At 36.1% G+C, this 22,649-nt stretch overlaps 1 protein-coding gene across 2 annotated transcripts in view; it reads right to left on the bottom strand.

Annotated features, from left to right (window-relative positions):
• The window catches only part of LOC134538945 (PHD finger-like domain-containing protein 5A), a 28,247-nt gene extending 5,680 nt beyond the window's left edge, over positions 1 to 22,567 (bottom strand). The window contains exons 1-2 of one of the 2 annotated variants that reach the window (XM_063380562.1): positions 22,298 to 22,556; positions 18,870 to 19,060 (exon numbers count right to left, since the gene is read on the bottom strand). In XM_063380562.1, coding sequence (XP_063236632.1) covers positions 18,870 to 19,060; positions 22,298 to 22,349 — 243 coding nt within the window. In that variant the 5' untranslated portion in view covers positions 22,350 to 22,556. Of the gene's footprint in view, positions 1 to 17,648; positions 19,061 to 22,297 lie in introns of those variants that run through there. The other variant, XM_063380560.1, reaches the window with a different exon arrangement.
• Positions 22,568 to 22,649: the final 82 nt, after the last annotated feature.

The raw sequence follows: 22,649 nt of genomic DNA, 5'->3' as shown, positions 1-22,649 counted from the left end.
CATTTCTTGGAGTGAGTATGGCACGTTCACATAACCACGTATGTTCCTGATGTTGTATGTTTGACAGATCCCCGAATACCGAACGTATGAGTTTGTCTCCCGAAGATAAGACTCTGCCAAGTATTTCTGGAAGCGTCACCTGACCGTGTTGCTCAGGGAGGGCACCTGTGTTCTGTCCACAGCTTCAACTGCTTTTTTATTCGCCATCGTGCATTCATCCCAAACGATTAGAGAGCAATCTTGTAACACTTTTGTCATATCACAATTTCTTGTTATCGAACATGTTGGTGATTCATTAGTGTCTTTATGAGAGCAGATTTTCATGAAATAAATTATTCCACGATAAAAGCTGTTTATTTAATTTAATTAAGCGGACGGGTTCGCCCCAAGGAGAAAATTGACGCGGCGAGACCTCGTGGACATAGAGAAATGACACACACTCACTATTTATGTGTCTATGAAACATGATTTTTTTCTGCAATTTAAATTGTAATATACTTTGTTAATAACATCAATACTTGATTTGATGGTTTCCAATTGAAATGTTAGGAAACGAATAACTTATTTTTTTCCTTTTTTTTTTCACAATTTCACAGTGAACAGAATACCGGTTTGTCACATGAAATTAACTGAGCAGAGAACAATGAGTAGCTGTCAAACAATGTATCACGCACCGGCGCAATCTACTTAAAATGTTGGTTTGTCCTGAATTTTTCCTGAATTTTCTTTGCTATAAACCTCACGGAGCCCGAGACCTTTCCAACTACTGCAAAACCGTGGAAATCGGTTTGTGCGTTCTGGAGTTATAGCGTCAGGAAGGAAAACCCGACTTATTTATATATAGTATATATATATATATAGATATATATACACACACACACACACACACACACACACACACACACACACACACACACATACATATAGTGCGCTTTTCAACCTAAAAAATTCTTAAATTTTATAGAAACCTAATAAATTTTCTAACGAGCCTCCAATTGGTTAAAACATAATTTAACAGAAATGTAATATCTCTTAAATTTTACACATTACTTCAAATATTACTGGTTGAAAATATTATATGCTTGAGAACACAAAATGGTGTTTCCATGTTTTTTTTAAAGATTTAAATCTCGAAGATAAAAAAATCATTATTTCAATAAGTATAATATAACAAAACAATTGCTGAATAACAGCACCAGAAATATAAAAACTAGAAGAATATTAGTTCCTATCTGCACACCGGATAACAACAACTCGTAGTAGCCTATATAACAGTATTTTCTGCGGCTGGTGCTGGTGCGTGGAGCATGAGCGGGGTGTCCAGCATCTAGGATTTTGATGTCACGGCGTCTGTCTTGAAAAATCTTGACCTTGACCATTTGGGATGACATCAGCAATTTTGTTTTATTGAATATTCTACCATCTCGATATTCGCCATTTTCAATCATTACATCACTTGCACCATATTGATTATTTTAATTACCTACTATCCAAAAATACTGGGAGTGATTAAAAATTTATTTAATTAGAATATTAAGTATATTTTGATTGAAAAACACAATGATTTCATGGAGCTTGTAGACCTGTTTTTGAACCTTGTGAGAGCACAATATTCAATCGTTCCCCCATTATGACAGCTGTCAGACTGATCCCCACCATGTTTACCAATGTGTAGCCTATATTTCGTCAACTAGTATGACTACATAAACCAACATCTTGTAACTACCATTTTTTTTTGTCTGAAAGAGTTTGCTGCTGCTATACTGGTTTAATTTTTATCCTTTAAAGTGCAGTAGTATTAATTATCAGACATTCGTAACCGCATCCAAGATGGCCGCGCATGACGTCATATTGGTTGGCATAATATATGCATAGGTAAAATTGGTGTGGGACAGTCTGCCAGCAACCACAATGGAGAAATAATTATTTAATTTTGTACCCTCCTTAGGTTAGAACCCAGGTCTCCATGCTCCAAACTTCATGAGTAAATGAGTTTATAATAAAATGTATTAAATCTATTATTCAACAATTTTTTTATAAATTTTAATTTATAATAATTTTTTGGTTAATATTTAAAGATTATAACCAAGAGTAATGTACAGCCAATGCCAGCATGAATTGTGTAGAGCTGTGTAGAGAGCTATGTACTTGGTACATGGTTTACAAGTCCCGTCCATGACATACGGGGCTCTTGACTCTGTAATATATATACATACATCTGTATTATAGATAGTTGCAAAGTTTCAAATCCATACGACCATTAGAAGTTGGTTAAAACTGACTTGTAAAATTTGTTTACATAGCTCGTTATTTACTTAGTTACAAGTGAGATCAGTTCGATGGTACGAAATTGTTTTGTTATCTGGGTTACATAAACTTGCAAAGTTTAAAAGCGATAAGACAATTAGAAGTAGGTTAAAATAAACTTGCAATGTTTGATTACATAGTTAGCTAGTTAGTTAATGTAGTGAAGTTAATACAAGCGTGTTAAAAAAAAGAATAATTGTAAAATGTAAATAAAATTAGCCCATTGTAAAACCTTAACTTAATTGCAGTATAATATTTTGGGTGGATATTATTGTTACAATTTGATCACAAAGAATATGCATATCATTACAAAATTATTCTTCAATTACCATCAAGTACGTATGAAAGTTATCATTAAATAGCTTAAGTTAAGGAATAAAGTCAGTAGTCTGTTAACACTAAGCCATTTTTAAATTGTGTTACATACGTAAGACAGTTTTAGAGTGAATGCACAAAACCGACTAGAAATAATAATATTGTATACACGACAAAAATACTCGAACTTTTCATTAACTCAGAGCCCCAAATTGCTTAATTTTCTGCAAAATCTATGATAAACTAAATCAGTTACTTCTAAAATCAACCACTGATTCGCCTTACAAAAAATATTATGGTATTGCTGTCTCGCAATTCATTGAGTCTACGAACTAACATTAACCCTACTGTCATGTAAGTTCTGTTTGTTTGCACTGAATTAAATTATTTGCGTGCACTCTTCATCTCGCCTTTTCTTTTCTTGACGCACAGTTTTCCTTCTGTTCCTCTTGCGCTTTTAGAATATATTCAGGTTCACGAATACGTTTACCCCTGCTCACATTTGGTTCCACAATCTCCGGTAACAAACAGTGAATATAAAACCGACGAAGTTTCGGAACCATTTCTCTCTCTTAAAATACAACATCTTTGTAAACCTTTACAATATGCAGATTTTCTTTCAGATCACTCATCACTATCAAGTAGCAAGCATCTCGTTCTGAAATGTTCAGTGTCCCTTGAATTTGATAAAAATATTTGTGTGTTTTCCTCAGAATTAATTTTCCTTCATTTTCTTCTAAAAAAAAAGAAACTTTTCTTCTGTTTAGCCATTTCTTTGAGCCCGATTCCAATGGCTGAAGGAATACATTTCACTTCGATGATTGAATTTTCATCCCTCAATAAGCCATCAGGACTTGCTCCTAGAAACCCGTATGCCAAGTCAACAAATAAACCACATTTTTCAACAAACGTAACAGTTGTTTCTTCTTCAAAACGTTTTATTGGAACACACTCATTTGATCGTCCGTATTCTATTGCAGCTGTTGTTACTGGTGGCTTGTAGAGAAGTTGCTTGACGAGGGAAGAGCAAAAGTAGTCTCTTTCCTCCGGCAAACTGGCCCGAAATTGCTGGCTGTAAGACGTATTCTTCTCACTTCATGCCACAGTTCACAATCTGACTGTCCAATCGTCTGTTGAACAATATGGTCACTGCTTTCTGCTGTCACACTCAAAATTTTAAGAAATTCTTCGCATTTTCTTTGCATATTATTTAAATCCTCAGGTTCCTCTGAATCAGGCCTGTAGTCTTCGTCAGTAGGCGTGAAGACTTTATGCCGTTTAACTGGCTTGTCGGTTTCAGAATATTCCAATTTACGACGTGTAATAGTCACATGCTGTCGAACTCTTTTTTTGATTAACTTCTTGTGTACCATTCCTGGACTCCATTCAGTCAGTTTCTTAAAAGGGCTGATCTCCCAAGTGTGGCCTTTCTGGAATCGCATTCCAGCAACAGTGCATCGATGCTTGAAGGAGCCCCTTTGTGTGAAATTAATTATTTTACCGGCGTTGTACTTCGCCAGGAGACTCATATAAAATTCTGCTTGGTTGCTTGTCTTATCTGCTATGAGTCTTGTTGCTTTAGCAACCGATCTGTTTACTAGAATTTGAACCTGATTAAATAATTTGGAATCCTTAAGAGATTCAATGTAGCAGTTACAGCTTTCTTGGGAGCAAAAGTATTTACGGCAGTTAGAGTGCTCACCAAAGACATAAGGGCTATTGCTTAAATCTTTTATCAGATCTTCAACTTTGTCACCAGAATTGGCACAGTGTCGAATGGCACTTCTCGCTGCTGCTGTCAAACGAGGAATGGACGATTTCAAGATTTTTCTTGCTTCAGAGGGAAAGTTTTTGTCGGATGAAAGTTTGTGGAGAGCACTTGTATAGTTCTTAACACAGTGGTGGAACACTCTATTTTGTGGATAGAGCGTCCGTACGAAAGATTTTGCATGAGTCTAGCATAAACGCTCGAATCGCCATCACCAACAAAATATTTGTATTTCAGACCATGCATTGCTTCACTATTCTTGAAACCTTCTACGAGAATATCCTGCTCCATTGAAGTCGAAGCTCTGCATTTGTCCCAATTCTTATAACACACATGGGGTATTCCTGGGACATTCTGCTTTGCTGCTCGCTCACATATACAGCAGTATTTGTTGCGGACACCAATAAAAAGCAGCTTACCAGTAGCCTGGCCAATTATAAAAGCCTGAAAACCAATTAAATAAATATTGATAGCGTACAGATATTTGTTGTAATAAATCAGTCAAATGCAGTTCAGAAGCAGTACGTCAAACATTGGCAAGTAAACATTCATTAGTAAATAATATGTTTGATGGTACTTCATCTATATCTTCAGCGCCAATGAAGATGAAACCAGGGGGTGGGGGAGAACAATGTTTCATCATAAGAATGGGGACATGAGAGTATCCTGAGACAAACCATCGACCACCGGCAATGCAAGCCACTACTCTCATTCGAAAATCCAATGTCCGACCCCTCCGGAAGTTGAACCCGAATTGCCTTGATGGAGGTTGACTTGCTAAGTACAGATACAGCACATCCATTTTTGTTGTTAGTACTACAACATAAATAAAGGACCTCATTTCGAAAGTAACTTTACAAAAGCCTAAATCAAATGAATGTTAATCAGCGTTTTGAAATAAAAGGAAAAATTGTATTATTGATGTCCAAAACGTATAACATGCATTGAAAATGCATGTTTCATCATTACAAATGCTATTATTAACTCAACATTTTCTAAAAATAGTTATACAATTTATACATTTCTCTGAGTAACATAATAACTCTTATGTTTAAAATCAATAACAGCTAAATATAACGTCATAATATGCATTCTCTTGCACACATTAAGTATATGCCATTATCACTTCTGATTGACTGGTGGGATCTTCTTTACATACATACTGCCATAAAATAGATGGTATGCGAGAAGAAAGGTCATGAAAATGACATCTCTCGGAAGGATGACTAAATTTGGCATTCCTATCTGAAACACGGTGTATGCCCACTGATAGCCAAGGTGCAAAATTGATAGAAAGAAATATTTCTCCATTTAATGTAAAGTTGCATTTACAACATGTAATGAAGAGAATGTATTAATTTTACAGTAATTAAAATATATTTTATTGTTTACGAGAATTCCTCATTAAAATACTCTACATAGAGCAGTTTGTAATTTTTTTCACCACTGAATTAAAATGAGCTCTAAACACCTCAAGTGTAAAGAGTTAGAACATACTATCACGAGGAGTTTGTTAAATATTGGTGTGTGACGATGCCATAAATTTGCACACATTTCTGTTGTTAATTTATGCTCACTAACTACTTCCTCGTTGGGTGATGTAGGATACTTTAAGAGATACTCACTACAATAAATATAACCTGCAAAATGTGTCAGTGTGGTTCTTTGAATACGTTACTTAAATTCACGGTTCACAAGTCACAAACTTTGTATTTATAACGTGAATAAAATACCACTCCAGATGCTGCGTTGTAGTTATGCCCGTAGCTCCGTTTGCTCCAGCCGCCATCCACTATTACGGTAACAAAAGGGACACCATATTCATCCACATCTCCTTTTTCCACAGCTAGTCTACGTTCCAGTACACCTGATTCTGTGATGGTTGTTTCCAAGTAGTCATTCCATACCTTCAACTTTAAGGAAATTATTGCATATCATAATATTGAGTGTTTAAATTTTTTTCTAAATTATTTAAAAGTCGTTGTACGAAAATTAAGTTACATTTTCCAAATGGATTTAATTTTTCAAAAATGTATTTTTGCTCATAGCAGGTATTTCGAGGACATTCAACACATTTTCAAGCTGCGTGTACCCGATTCCACTAGTAATAGCTGCCCTATTAAGTGTTTCATTGCCAGGTTTTTCATTGCAAATTCGGAATTCACGAAGACAGCCATCACACTCCAGCAACCACTGACATTCTATGCCTTTCCTGATTTTTTTTGTGAATTATAAGGTCCCTGCCGTACACTGTCTTGTGTGATGAACTTGCAACTTAAGCATGAATGGAAAAACGTAAGCAGGATTTAAAATTCTGTTTCCCATCAAGTCATCCCAAGAAGTTTTAAAATTCACTGATTCTGTAATAACTGCAGGCAAATTACTATCTTCGTCACAAAAAAACATTTTTTCCCTGAAATGTAAAAACAATCTAATTAAAAATAGGCCTCTTAGTATTTTGGAAATAAAATAATAGTTAGGCACAAAAATTTTTTGACTAAGTGACCAGTAAAAGTTCAGAGTATTAAGTATCGTAAGTTGTGAAACGGGGCCCACGAGTTTCAGAACGGTTAGAGTGCATTCAACGTATCCAGCGAGGTTGGGCGAGTATTTTCACATGTGGTAATAGCACCAGTCGATGCCTATAATCCGAGGTTGGGGGAGACGTCCAGTATTCTCTCCGCCCTTGAATTCCGACGTTCTGCTGCGAGTAGCAAGTCAAATGCAATACCAGTTATTTTTCGTGCTGATAGATGTCTCAAAAGATTTCTTGTTGCCAATCACGTATCAAAAATAAAGTATCCCAGCAGTGCCTAATTTTAAATGCCAAAAAAGTTTGACCATTAAATGTTTTTGTGGTGGGTGTTCTATGCAATGAATGTTATTACCTCTACCTGCAACATCGCAACTAATTCTACTGCTATTTCTAAGCCTACATCTGCTCCTACTTCTGCCTTAGCGCCTGGAGGGGCTTCTAACTAGTTTAGTGTGAAACTTAAAAATGAGGAGTTTATTTTATTTTATCAGAATGTAAGAGGTTTGAGAACCAAAGCAATTGAATTTTTTGAAAACATCTCGCGTAGTGATAATGATTTAGTATGTCTAACTGAAACTTGGTTCACCGATAATAGTCTGAATTCTCATTATTTCAACAATAATTATCTTATTTACAGAACTGATAGGGACCCTTTATTAACTTTGAAGAGTAGAGGTGGTGGTGTCCTGACTGCTGTTAATAAACATAAATTCAAAAATGTAACATCTACGCATGAATATGACTATCCAGGAATAGAATCTGTCTGGATAAATATAAAAACACATGATAAACCTTTAATCATTGGGAATATTTATATTCCCCCTCAAACAACTCCTTCAGCTTACACTTCATACTTTGAAGCCCTTGAAGATAAGTTTGTGAATTCTGATGTCTCTTTATTAATAATTGGTGATTTTAATGTTCCAGGCATTGACTGGCATCAATTGCATACCCAAAATATAGTTCATTCAAATATTAAGTCGAAAGCCAGATCATTAATCAACTTTGTATCAGCAAGAGGTTTAATTCAGCTTAATCAAACTCAACCTTCGGCCCAACTCTTGGACCTATGTCTCACTAATATTGAATCATGTCTGGTTAGCAAAGCTCTGGAACCACTAGTTAAAGAAGATAGTTTTCATCCTGCATTAGAGATAAACTTCCAATTTGATATGTCAATAAACAATAATACATCGTCTTCATATAAAAACTATAAGATTGGTGACTATCTCGGCCTTTTTATTGCTCTTAGGGACCATGACTCAGCGGCGTAGCGTGCCATCTCGGCGCCTGGGGCGGGAGACCCATTTTGCCGCCCCCATTCTATAGGTGCTTAGTTAAAATTAAATTTCACATGCAATGAGGTACCTTTTATTGAAGTTAAAATAGGATGAGCGGTTTTACAAGCGGATTCTACGGGCCTTATGAGCAGCGAAGTCAGAAATAACTTTGTCAAAATCAATATTAGCAGCCAATTCTTGTTCAATCGACAATATAGCCAAGTTTGATAGTCTAGCGGAGCTCATAGTAGATCTGAGGTAATTTTTTATTAGCTTCAACTTCGAAAAACTTCTCTCACAACTTGCATCACTAATCGCCAAAGTCAAATATATACGAATCAAGATGACTATATTAGGAACCGAAATTCCGAGATTCAGTTTTTGAATGAACTGGAGAAGCTCCAGTGGTCCTTTACCACTTATATCTTCCTCTGATTCAGAACAGGCAACAACAACAAACTGCTGAAGACGCTTCCGCTCCATCTGAAACTCGTCCTTGTCGATGTCTTCAAATACATGGGAAAGATCACACTCGAACTTGCTGTCCAAAAGTTTCGCTGGCATCAAAAATCCGAACTTGTCCGATATTTCTTGAATTTGCTGGAATCGAGTCGTCATTTCTTGAATGATCTTGTCGAATGATGCGATAATCTCTCGACGGATTTCCTGTTTGTGAGACAAAGCTGCATCTTCAGAAGATTCATCGCCATGCATGCGTTTTTTCCTGCGAATTCTTCTCGTTTTGAGTTCGATTCCGAGTTTTTCGCAGAGAGTCTTAGCAAAGTCAATTGCTTCTTGCACGAAACGGTCTCTACTTTCCAATAAGAGGGGTTTCTAAGCGCAGAGTTTCTGAGCACACTTATCCACACTTAGTCCTCGTTGCTGCAGGTAAATCTGTGCATCATCTACTTCAGGTAGCACTGCAGCCCAAAAGCCAAGAAAAGTTAGGAAGTTAAATGACTGCATGGCTGTCAGGAGAAGACTGGCTCCCGATCTTGTTTCGGAAGTTTGAGATGAATCTGTTAATTGTTCCAGTACCTCAAGAACTACCTCAAACTTATTTTTAAGCATCTTGACAGCTACATGTCTAGCGCTCCAGCGCGTTTCAGTGACTCGTTTTACTGCTTGACCTGTGAGGGCAACCAAAGCGTTCCATCGAACAGTTGATGCGGAAAAGAAGGCAAACAGCTTCTCCAGAGTTCCAAAAACCGTCACGGAATCCACTGATTCAGAAGCAGCGTGTACCCCAGCCAAGTTTAGTGAGTGGTTTGTGCATGCAACGAATATAGCTTTCGGATTCAGTGCTTTAATCCAGGCTTGAACTCCATTGTGGATCCCTGACATTGTGGCAGCATTGTCATAAGCCTGTCCTCTCAGATTCTGTATGTCCAGTCCGTCTGATGTTATCTTCGCGATTATATCGTTGCTGAGATCTTCTGCATTTTTTTCCTTTTGGTTCGAAGAAGTCAATGAAAGATTCTACCACGGCGACTTTTTCTCCTTCGATATGTATGTATCGCAGAACTTGGCTCATTTGGTCATTGTGGGAGATGTCTGGTGTACTGTCGAAGATTACGCAATAATATTTAGCTTCTTGAATACGACGGATGATGGTGGATCGAACTTGCTGTCCCAGTAAGTTTATAAATTCATTCTGGGTTTCTGGAGATAGATACGAAACTGAGACTCTTGCTCCCAGCTTTATCTTTGTCAGGTGTTCCATTAGAAGAGGGTCGTATTTAGCTAGGAGGTGCACTAACTCCAGAAAGTTCCCGCGATTGGCACTATCATCTCCTCGAATGTCTTCTCGATGTCCTCTGAAGGCCAGATTCTGTTTGGCTAAGAACTGGATAATATTCAGCAACCTGTACAGTACATCCCTCCACTTCTTCTCCTCACTTTCGAAAACTTCTTGTTGTTTCTGATCGATGGTTGCTTTACAGTTCAGGCGAACTTCCAACTCCTTCCATTTCAAGAAGCTCTGTTCATGGCCCAGGCGATTTTCATGGTCTCCTATTCTTGGATTTAGCTTCCACCATTTGTTGAATCCTTCTTCAGATGCGAAGTTAGAGCCGGAATTGCCAAACAGCTTGCAAGAAAAACAATACAAGGATTGCTTCAAAGGCGAGTACACCATCCATGTTCGGAGAACCTTTTCGCCATTAGATAATGGTTTGTAGAACCACTCTTTGGTTAGTTTTCGGGTACCGCCTTTCGTTGAAGTCCCTGAGCGAACAGCATCGACAAATTTGGAATCGATGTGCTGTACTGAGTCAGATCCGCGACGTACTAGAAGCGTTCTTACTTCATCGGTCATAGGAGAAGGCCAGCAACCTACATCGTCGAGATTCACATCTTTGATTTCGGCAGGAGCAGAATGCACGATTTCAATTATGTCTTCTTTGGCAACAATCACTTTTTCTGCAGGCTTATGACTAGATTCTTGAGGTACTTTTGATGAGTCGACTTCGTCTTGACCCTGCTCTGTAATGGGACCAGAACTACTTCCAACTGCGACGGCAGGTACGTCTTCTTCTTGTACCTGTTAAATAAGTTATGTATTCCCATGAATATTGGCCGGAGGACACGTTCGAATTTCAAATAAGTATTTTATCTATCACAAAACAAAAGTGGTTTTAGTGACCGCGCGGTTTGCCGGGCTTATAGGAAAATTTACAAACAAAACTGATTTTGTATGGCAGCTACCTTTTTTAGAGTTTCCCGGTAAAAACTGACTGAGTAAGCCATGTTATAGATGTTATTAAAAGATAAAATGACGAGAAATTTTAGAAAAATCGTTGGCGCCATTTTTGAGCTAAATGAAAAATTATGTTTTCTTTGTATGACAGGTACCATAAATAATCAAGTTATCCAAAAAAAAAAAATATTCCTTGACTACTACTAGATTTACAAAACATCCCCTATTGAAGTTTTAAATTCAAGTAGCAGGACAAAATTCAGTCGTAAACTTAAAAAGATGTACCTTAACGCAATGTAAGTTATGTTAATATACTCCATACTTTTTAAACAATAATCAATGTTCAAACAGCTATTAGAGCAATTTTAAGTGTATTAAAAAATAAGATTTAATGAACGAGTGTGACTCCGTACTCGCAGACAAACCTAGGTGAATAGGTTTTGCGAGACTAATGTAAGAAATATTGTAACTTTTGTAAACAATAAATAAATAATAATAATAAATAACTGGAGTAATTCTAGGCCATGCATGATTCTAGATGGAGGAATCATATACCTACTTACACTGGAATCACTTCCGCTGCTGCAGGATGCCACCGAAGACGTTAACATGGCTTTCGAACTAGAACTGTAACTAAAATATTTCAGTAATGCACTTTGAGACTTCTTCGCATCTGCTTCGTTCTTAGCTTTTTTTTTTTTTGCGGAATTCCGCACCGCTTTCTTTGACTCTTTTCATTTTCAAAAACTAGTTCAAAGATTGGGTAAAGTTCTAAATGTTTAGTTTTAGAAGATTCAACAGTATTTAAAAGATCGAAACACAATCAAAATGACTTTCGTTCCGTATTCGAAACTCTCGTGAAACAAACATACGAGTAAAGCGTGATTGCGTAACGGTACTTCACGATGCACTAAAACAAAGATCAGTACTGTAGCATGTGTGCTACAGCTGCTACCTTTGATAATGTTTATGTTGGCAGAAATGGTTAACGTATTTTATTAATCTTTCAGATGCCCTGGTAATACGAGTTATTTTGGATTTCAGTTTGTTATATGTTGTTTTAAAAAAGAAATTTGTAATTCTTGTTTAGTCTTATTATTTTTAAGTTTAAGATTTTAAGTTATTAAATTGGTCTGGAAAGTTCGAGGACACTACCGAATATGTTGGTAATCGCTGCGCTAGACGGCGCGCGAGCAGAACAGCTGATTGTGTGACGTCAGGTGAGACGGGCGAGCGGAGTCGCCTGGTAGGCCCAGGCGGGCGCGCACGTGAAGTAAAACGCGGGTTGGCCATGGTGATGGTTCCACCACGAAGTAACTGTATACGAGTGTTCCTTTTTGAATATGAACGGGGTTCATTTATATAATTTAGAACGCTTTGGTACGATGAACGCGAGTGGTTGGTGAGGCGTGTGTGAATATCGCGAGGATTTTCCAAGGATGAATTATGTGCGCCGAAATAAACTCCAAGACGGTATGGCGAAGGATTCGTCATATCCGTACAATTACCTGCAGCTACGGTAACGTATAATGGCAAGGGTTTGCCATTAAAAACACTCGTGAGCAAACGAGTGTATTTGGTGATCGGACATCACGTCAAAAAGCAAGTAAGTGCCAGCCGTGCCACTGCCCCGTTGACCCCTTTGACCCCTGGTGCGAAACTATAATTTGTGGATTTTTGGGATTTAAATTAACGGACTAATAAAACTGAAACTGGGATTTTACGTTCAGCATGTTTCACCCAATCCCTGCCAGACCTAGAAGAAAAAAGGCGTCGACCGTTAGAAAATGACTTAACTGAGAAGGGCTTGTAAACCCATAATTTGTAATTTGCTAAATTTTTGGTATATTTATTTGCATGTTAAGGTGTGTCAATTTTTTGCTAGATTTCGCCTATGTTAATTGGTATTTACGGCGGCGATACGCCCGGTGCGTATCTATATTTGTATTTGTATTAATATGTTCTTATATATTTTAATGCCTTTTTGGTAATTATATTTAATTTTCGGAGCTCCGAAGTATATGATCAAATTATAATTTTTTGGGGAAATTGTTAAAGTATTTTTTAGTATTATTATATAGCTATTTTTTATAAATAGTAATAGGGTATGTATTTTATGATGGATGCGCCGATTTGTGATGAAACGATTTTATTATAAATATATATTTATTAAATGTTGTCATATAAATTTTGTGTCTTTTTAACTTGCTGCCTCCTCTCACTGTTCGCAACCTTATTAGTATTTTTTAAGCCTGCTATTAGTTTGGGTTTTAATATTTTTTTGAGTTTACCTGCGCTCGCGGTACGGGGCAATATAGGAGTTTTACTGTGTCCCGGTTTGCGGAAGTTGTTTGGTTTGCCCTGGGTTAAGGTCAAACTTTACAGTACAATGCGTAGTACTAAATTCAATGAGTGCGAAAGAAAGGCATCGACACGGGCCGACGCGTGAAACATAAGATTTTGTATGAGTAATTAATATAATAAGGAGTGCCGCTCAACTCGGCTCGCGTGCGCCGGGCGGCGCGGCGTGATGCGATGTTGCCGTTCGTATGTAAACAAACAAACGTTATAAAGAGCTCTGTCAGTGATTTCGCAGTTTTTCTTTTAAATAAATATTAAAAAATAGTTGGTACGCAAAATTTTAGATAAAAATGGAACATTATAGTGTGTCTGACACATGTTATGAATGAATCATAGATCAGATCTCAACCCGCTTCACCGGCGACCCGCCCCCGCGGGCTGCCGCCCGGGGCGGGCCGCCCCCTCCGCCCCACCCACGCTACGCCACTGCCATGACTGGTCAATTTTATACAATTCTAAAAATATAAATACCATGGTCGACTACTTAACGTGTACAATGAATGATCTTATAGAATTATATGTAACTACTACTATTAAAAAGGCTACAAAATATCCCCTATGGTATTCCAACCAACTAATAAAATCTCTTAAGAAGAAATCGCACTATCATAAATTATATAAACGAAATCTGAATCCTTTTTACTATTTATTATTCTCAGATTACCGCAAGGAAACTAAATCACTTATGTGTAGGGATAAAACAAACTGGCTTTGTAATATTAACAATAAAATTAAGCAAAACCCTAAAAAATTTTGGAATTATGTTAAAATAATGAGAAAGGGTTATAGTCGGCATCCCTCAATTAAAACTAATAACTCAATTACGGATAATAATTATTTAATTGCGAATTCCCTTGCTGAATATTTTTCAAGTGTCTGTTACTACAAATAACACAAATAACCAAAACATATCTCCTTGTTCATATAATATTCCAATGTCTAATATCTCGATTAGTTTAGTCCTATGGAGTATAAAAACCTTAAAATCTATATTGTCCACAGGACCTGATAACATACCAAATTTTATTATCAAAGGTTGCTCCTTAATCCTTGCTCCTCTCTTACAGCATATATATAATTTCAGTATTCTAAATAGCATCTACCCTGATAAATGGAAAATTGCCAAGGTTATTCCTGTACACAAAAAGGGCAAAACTTCTATTGTTTCAAATTATAGGCCTATATCCCTGTTAAATGGATTTACCAAAATTTTTGACAAAATAATATTTAAACACTTAGCGTTTAACGTAAATAATAGATTGTCTGATTCACAGCATGGGTTCAGAACAGGTAAAACAACCATGACAAACTTAGTCTCCTTTCTTAATCCTATTTATTCAGAAGTCATCACACGTGGTCAATTAGATGTTTGTTACTTTGATTTAGCTAAAGCTTTCGACACTGTTAATCATCAAATACTCCTAAGCAAATGCTCCAAAATTGGGCTAAGTGATAAATATTTATCATGGTTAACAAGCTATTTAAATAACAGAAACTTTTATGTTTCAGTACAGAATATAAGTTCAGATCTCCACCCAACTCCTTCTGGCATCCCTCAAGGTGGCACACTATCTCCTTTACTTTTCAATATCTACATTGATGATATAATATCTGGATTAAAGAACTCAGTTGGCACTCTTTTTGCCGATGACTTAAAGATATATAGAAAAATCTCTTCATATGATGACAGCTATCTACTACAATGTGATATTACAGAAATTGCAAATTGGTGCACAAATAATTTGGTCAATCTAAACATGGAAAAAACTGCTATCATTACCTTCTCTAGAAAAACCTACCCGTTGCAATATGAATACAAACTTGATAACTCACCTATTAAAAAATCTCAACATGTCAAAGACCTAGGAATTTTACTGGATCAAAAACTATTTTTTCATCTTCACATTGAAAACATTATCTCGGTATCTAACAAAATACTTGGTCTAATTAAATTTATTACCTTTAACACCTCCAATATTGACTCTATTCTCTCCCTCTATACAGCTCTAATAAGATCAAAACTTGAATATGGTTCTATTATATGGAATAGCATCAATAACACTGATATTGAAAAGCTTGACAGGATTCAATCTAAAGTATCTGACTATATTAACAAAAAATTAAATACCATCAATAACATAGATTTAAATTCCCTCCTTGGTTCATTATCAACTAGAAGAAAGATCTTAGATGCCATTTTTGTCTTTAATTGTTATTATGGTAATCTTATATGTCCTCATATATTTGATGTTACTGGCATTAAAATTCCTTCTTTTAATAGCCGTAACCCACCTTTTTTGTGCACACTTTTAAATACAAATGACATTATATATAGACTTGTTAACAATTTTAATATGTATGTTAATCACTTACAACCTACCAGAGAGAAAAAACTTGTTAAAAAAATTATTTTTTCGGCATCCAAAGATTAATTATCTTTATGCTCTAATGTTATTACCTAAATTATTTAATACCAGATATATTAATCTAAGGATACTAACTATATTTATCTACATAATATTATATGTTCTGTACTTATACATTTATTACTCTCACGAAACATTTTTGTTATTTTAAGTAATTTTTAGAAGTTAAGCACTCATATGGAAATCTGTATGTTATGTTGTCTTGTCTTTGTTTTTGTCCTACTATATGTTGTTCTTATAATTTGTCGTTTTGTTCTTATTTTTTTTTTTTTTTTTTTTTACTTGTCTTACATGTTGTGCCCACCGTTGGAGCCTTGTGCTGTTGGTGTGGCATGTAACAAATCAAATCAAATAAATAAATAAATTATGATATTAAGAATTATAATTGTATTGTTTTATTTTATTCAATTCTACAAAGGGAAATTTCATGTTTGCGACAGACATTAACGCATTCACTGCATTGTAAACCAAGATTTAAGAGCCACAAAAGTAATAAATATTTATATAAATATCTATTTTATAGATCCCGCAGGGTCTCCAGCTGCAATGAGAGGTCCACACGCAACGGGGCTGACGCCCCTACCGAACAGGAAGAACGATGTGTGTGGTGGGAAGGGGGGGGGGGGGCACAAGGCCAGCTTGAAGCTTATGGTGAGATGAGGCGGGCATGGAACATCGCTGGAATGCAAGCGCGAAATTCCGGGAATCGAACCCGGACCGCCTGGATGGGAGGAAAGAGTTCTGGTCACTACAACGCCATGGCCCCGCAAAAAAAATTAATCAGTGATAAATATTAGCAATTTGTTCGCATTCCCAATTCATTCACAAAATTACAAAAAATCAGTTTGAGAAACACATGTAAGTATAATGATTTTCACATGAAAAGGCCAAACGTGTTACTGATTTTAATTGGCAATTGATTTATGTACTTTGCACTGGCCACATGATTCAATACTTCATGCTTAAATTATCCTTTGAAGGTAAGTACAGCTTTTTGTAACACAGAATAGGCACTGTTTTATAGGTCATGACTTACGGTGCACTATGAAATAAACTGTTATTCATCTTTGCGAAACAAATGTCGACATAATATACAGAGGTATGTAACATCAAAATATGTCCGATTGTACTGTGAAGAAACTATAAATGGAACGAACTACAGATCTACAGAGTAGATAGTTTAATTTTTATTTAGGCAGAGGAATGGAATATAAAATAATAATCAAATCAAAATAACTTAATTTCTCCACACTATTTTAAACATGCCAATAATTTGAAATATATTGTTATTTAATTATTGCTGATAAATAAGCACCATATAAAATATTACCTAATTATGCAATTAGCTTTTTTTTTTTCAACGAACAACAATCAAGATTTCCAACATTACTCATCAACAAAAATATTGCAGTCGAAATAACAGCATTGTTACAAATGTAAAATACAATATCAATATTCCAAAATGTTAACTGTTGCAAGGATTCATTTTGCTGTGTAAAGAGACTGAATTTTTAATTGAGTGACTTCTGCGTTACGAACCGCAAGTAAACCGGCAAATGAGCTGTCGTGGCTGTCAGAAACGTAAATTATTTACGCTTACTTTTTGTTTTGTTTTTAACGAACTAACATGTTATCATGCATTAATATAGGAAAGTGTAAGCATACCTCATTTCATGCACGCAACGCAGGTCGCACAAGCATTCACAACACTAAAATTACTCATAAAATAAAACACGTATACTGCAGATCGTAATATTCATCACAAAGAAAATTATTCTTACATATTCGTTAGTCAGTTTAAAAACATTGAATTTTTTTTCCAGCTGAAAGCTTACTTTCTCTGTATTAGAATGAGCATCATTCAATTCAGTTTCTTGCGTCACTTCTATTACAACTTGTATTATTGGATCCTCTTTCCTCTTTCGCCAAGATTCTGCAATCGCTAACGCCCTTTTACTTTTCTTTTTATTGTAGTAGTGAACTTTCCTCGTACCCATTGCTTCACGAACAGTCCCGCTAGCAGTGAGTAGAGACGTCGGGTCGAAAGATACGGCAACGCGGGGCTATCCGAGCCCGCGCAGCTGCGCCGAGGCGGTTGCTGATAAGGCACCGAGTGCGCTCTGGTAGCGCGCCTCTCAACTAGAGAACAGCTTTCCCGTGCGTATCCTCACTGTTTATTGTTTTACGTTTAAACTACTGGAGATAATTTTTTTTTCGTTAAGTCAGAATTAAAGTGCAAATGCAAACCAACCACTGTACCACAAATTTATTACATTTTAAAAGCTTTGTATCCTTAAAAATATGTGTTTTGTGACCAGGCAAAGCAAACTTCGAACAAAAAAAAAATAATTAAAAATACTTTTTTTTATCACAGCATGACTAACACAATACAATTTGAAAACAGGGTTATTACATATTCGTGTAAATATAAGACAGTGATCATCTAACATTTTTTAGGCAAAATGAACACTAAACCACTAAATTCCAAAAGTATTGTAAAGAAGTAGTATTATTATTAACTTTATTACAGAACGTGGGTCATTTATTTTTTCTAACTATGGTGTGTGTGGAAAGAAAGCATTTTTTTTTTAATTTGTCAGTACTATGTTTTTTATTTCTTATTAAATATGTTTATTACAGCCACCCAAATTTGCTCGGAATTTCTTGCCATTTTGTCAACCGCGCCCTTAATGGCATTTCTGCGTAAATTTTTTTTGATGAAATGTTTATATTTCATATATATACAGTATTTTTACTGCGTAACCATAATTTTGCCTGCGAAGTTACTCTATATCCAGGGAAATGATTAGGCAGTTTTGTAAAGGTTTGTAAATTCTTTAAAGCAATATAAACTATGGTTAATTTAATTTGTAAATTATTTCCATATTTAGCCCACCGCTACTAAGGTCTTGTTTGATAAACACACTTTGTTCACGTATTGCTCTGCTTTTAAGGGCCTGGCACTTGGATTGTGGGCAGTGTTCGGGTCAGCTTGGTTTTCTGCGCGGAATACAAGTAAATATTTTTCTAATTTTAGCCAGTTGGTTAAGAGCGTCCACAGAGTGTCTGGGACATTACTGTTCTTGTTTTTGAAAGACAAGGACAGTTTGGAGCACTGTGAACCATCACCATTGCTCGCTAGCATCCAACGCCCCTCCAGACACACGGAGCCACTCACGTCCTTCTCTTGGATGGTGCACTCCTTGCAGTAGTAGGCGTCGGACACGCCCGGCCCACCACAGATCACGCAGCGTCCCTGGTACGAGCCGTAGTTGCACTCGTCGCAGATGCGCACCAGCGTGCACGGCCGCACGTACGAGTCGCAGATCACGCACTTGCCGTCGCACTTCTCGCACAGTCGCCCAATAGCTGCAACAAGCCCCGTCACCTCGCCTTGTTGCCAAACTGTAGGTTAACTTTACCTGTTTATAATTGAATCTATTTTTATATTTATAGGTAAATATGTAGTTGGGCGGTATTTGCGAAAAAAAATGTTACAAATCTGAAAATACTTTTATTATACGCTTTTTAACTTCCTCTTTTCAATAAACCTGGCGGAGATAAGAAATTCCAAATACTTTAGGAGATAACAAATTTTTTAATTTTCATATTTGAGCAATATTTGTTAAAAAAAATTTAAAATTACGAAAATACTTTTATTCTATGCTCTTTAACTTCCTCTTTTCATTAAACCTGGCTGAGATAAGAAATTCCAAATACTTTAAGATATATCGAATTTTTTAATTTTCATCACAATACCTGCGCATTCATACGGTGTTCCACATTGTTTCTTGTTTACGAGTATGAATTTTTTTTTATTGGAGAATGATGTCACGTGATAGTTGTGTGATTGGCCAGAATTCAAATGAACCAATAGGTGATTATTTATTCATTTACTGTTCAAAACGATGTGTAATTACAACGGTCATCCCCGCTATTAGGTGAGTTTTTAATGTTTCAAATTTTAATGTTTTGTTATTTGAATATTGTTGCGCAAGTAATAAGTAAAAAAAAAATTACGTGAGTTCCTACTGTCCATCCTTTGTCCCGGTTGGTTAGGTCAGGTCAGTTACATTATAAATAATTTAAAACTAAAGAATAATTAAAATTAATTCACATTATTTTTAATGTCCATCCTTTGTCCCGGTTGGTTAGGTCAGGTCAGTTACATTATAAATAATTTAAAACTAAAGAATAATTAAAATTAATTCACATTATTTTTAATGTCACCTTAGTTTCAAAGTATTTATAATGTAACTGACCTCACCTAATCGACCATTTTAATTAATTAGGCATTCAACACACGGCAAAATAACAAAAATTGTGACGGTCCAATGATTACACAGGTCTTCTATAGCAAAATTAAGAATGGCGATATCTCCTAAAGTATTTGGAATTTCTTATCTCCGCCGGCTCTAATGAAAAGAGGAATTTAAAGAGCATTATAATAAAAGTATGTTCAGATTTTTAACATTTTTTTCGCAAATACCGCTCAACTACATATTTACCTATTTATATTCTATATTTGCATTGCAACTTTATTACCTGTAGTACTATAAAATTGTTTGATCGGTCGGTGAAGACTTACCAAATTAAAGTGTTTCTAGCTTAAAGTAACCAGGCATCATTACTATTTTATAGTATTTGTAATATAACTAAGCTAACCTCACCTAACCAGTTGTACAAAACATTTTAAGGAATTTTAAATGTAGCTTAGCTAACCTAACCTAACCTAACCTAACCAACCAGTTACACTATTTTATTTCAAAGTACATAAATGTATCCAACCTAACCACTTGTTAAAATTGTAAACTACTGGTAAACTAAACTAAAAGAATGATTAAAAAACATGTGTGATTGTGAAAAAGAGTTTGAATATTTTGTTTTTCTTTCAGAAAAGAGGCACTCCTTCAGAATTATCTTAAATGCAAATCCACGAGATCTTTCCTAGAGCACAAGCAAAGTTAGTGCTAAGGGTACACCATCTAACTGAATTCTTGTTTTAAAAACATGGGGTAGGCTGTTGTCACAACCTGGCCAGAAATTTTTAATGTGAATATGGACTGGAGAGAGTTCAAGCCTACCTAACGACAGTATGGTGATGTCTACACAGGCGAGGTCATCCTCCTGTTGAGCCTGCTTCCTTCATCATCGATTAGTGGTACTTTTTTGGGATCACCATAAGTTTATCTTTTGAAGTGGAATTTCTTTGGGCACGATGGGAGTATAATGCAACGATTTTGTGAAACATTGTTGTGAAACGTTTCTGATGCTAAAAGGACGGAGAACAGGTTGTGGACGGTGTAGAGAATGCCTTGAGCGGGCTCCACGTGGCGGTGTGCGGCTGAGGTTGAACCCCGCCATGCTGCAGGGATAGGTGGGTTGCTGCAGTAGGGATCCACCTGTGTCTGACGCCACCCGACTTGCTGGCATCTAGTAAGGGAGTATTTGGGTAGAGGGCAACACACCATTTAGCAGCTTTTCTACAAGGAAAAAAAAATTCAAACAATGGTCTTCTGGAACACCAGACTTTCCTTTATTTTCCCTGAAATGAAAAGTGTGTGTAGAATTCCTACGGGTTTCTGAGAAATTACAGTTAATAGGTTACATTGGGTAGCCTGTGCAGAGATGCAGCCGTTGCTTTGTTGTCCTTTATTTCTTATTAGCATAGCCAAGGCGAGAGATTGGTCAGATCTCCTGCACGTGCTATAGTGTTGAAAATTAATTTTGTGATTTTTTAGCACAGCTGAGACTGTTTTCCACAAGAGTTTAGCCTGAGTGTTGTCGCCACCCTACTATTAACTTGATACTAGCTGAAACTTGACTCTGTGATTCCCCAGAGATCCTTAGAAATACAACTTCTCGACGCAGTTTTAAGAAAGACAGCGATGTTTAATGTCAGTATGTTATGTCTGGGGCCAATTAGAGTGAGAAACCAATTCACATCAAAAAGTCTCAACCCCAACAATTATGTACCAACATTAAACCTCAGAGACTTTTTGAAAATAGTCTCCGCTACGCCAATATCTTGTTGAAAACAGTCTTGGCGTTACACTAGTAATTAACAACACATTAACATCACTATAGCAAGCACAGATGATCAGACCAATCGCTCGTGGAAAACAATCTTGGCTGCATTAATAAAACATAAAGCACAACATGGTGATGGCCGTGTTACTGCATAGGCTATCTACTGTGACCTACAAATAGTAATTTTTTAGAAACCAGTACGAATTAAAAAAACACTGTTTGTAGGGTAAATAGATGATAACCTTTAGTGTTCAAAAAAATGTATATTTTTATTTACTGAAAAGCCGCGACGCTTGAAAGTTAACCTGAATGGAACTCTAGGGGAAGATTAAGGGGGGAGGTGAGTGAGAAAGGAGGACTCCTTACCACCAGGTAAAAGCTCAATTGCAACTACAACCAATCAATTACAATTTTGAAAAAGCTAGATAACCAACATTCATTAGGACTATAAAGATTGTTTACCCCTAATTGTTTTTATAAGATACTGCCTAAAATTCAAAATTACTGTAATTTTATCATAACTCAAAATTACATCTATTCAAAAGATAAGTAACAATTTATTTCCATGCAACTTACCAACGCCAGGTTGTTTCCTGCAAAATATAAGATCGGGATGATGCTTCGCCATTATAAATATTTAAATTTATTGAGGAATTATTTAAATTGATATTTAGAGTAGAATAAATTCACTGGTAAAATAATCCCCAAATAAATTCACTGTCAAAGTGAGCAAATCACTTCATTTTCGATTCTGTTTTCCAATCGTAGTATCGTGGATAAAGGTTAAATTGACATACCAAGCTTTATAAACGGATACTTTCCGATTCTATCATCCACTAATGGTCGTTGATCCACTAACTACCATCTCCTTCCTTGTTCTATTCTAACTGTCGACTTTATTTCGTTTTCTAAAGATTGAAACTTATTA

The sequence above is a fragment of the Bacillus rossius genome, chromosome 14 (genome assembly GCF_032445375.1).
Source record: "Bacillus rossius redtenbacheri isolate Brsri chromosome 14, Brsri_v3, whole genome shotgun sequence".
In the NCBI taxonomy this organism is placed as follows: domain Eukaryota; kingdom Metazoa; phylum Arthropoda; class Insecta; order Phasmatodea; family Bacillidae; genus Bacillus; species Bacillus rossius.
The sequence above is the reverse complement of the archived record's forward strand: the minus strand, read 5'-3'. Positions and strand labels throughout refer to the sequence as shown.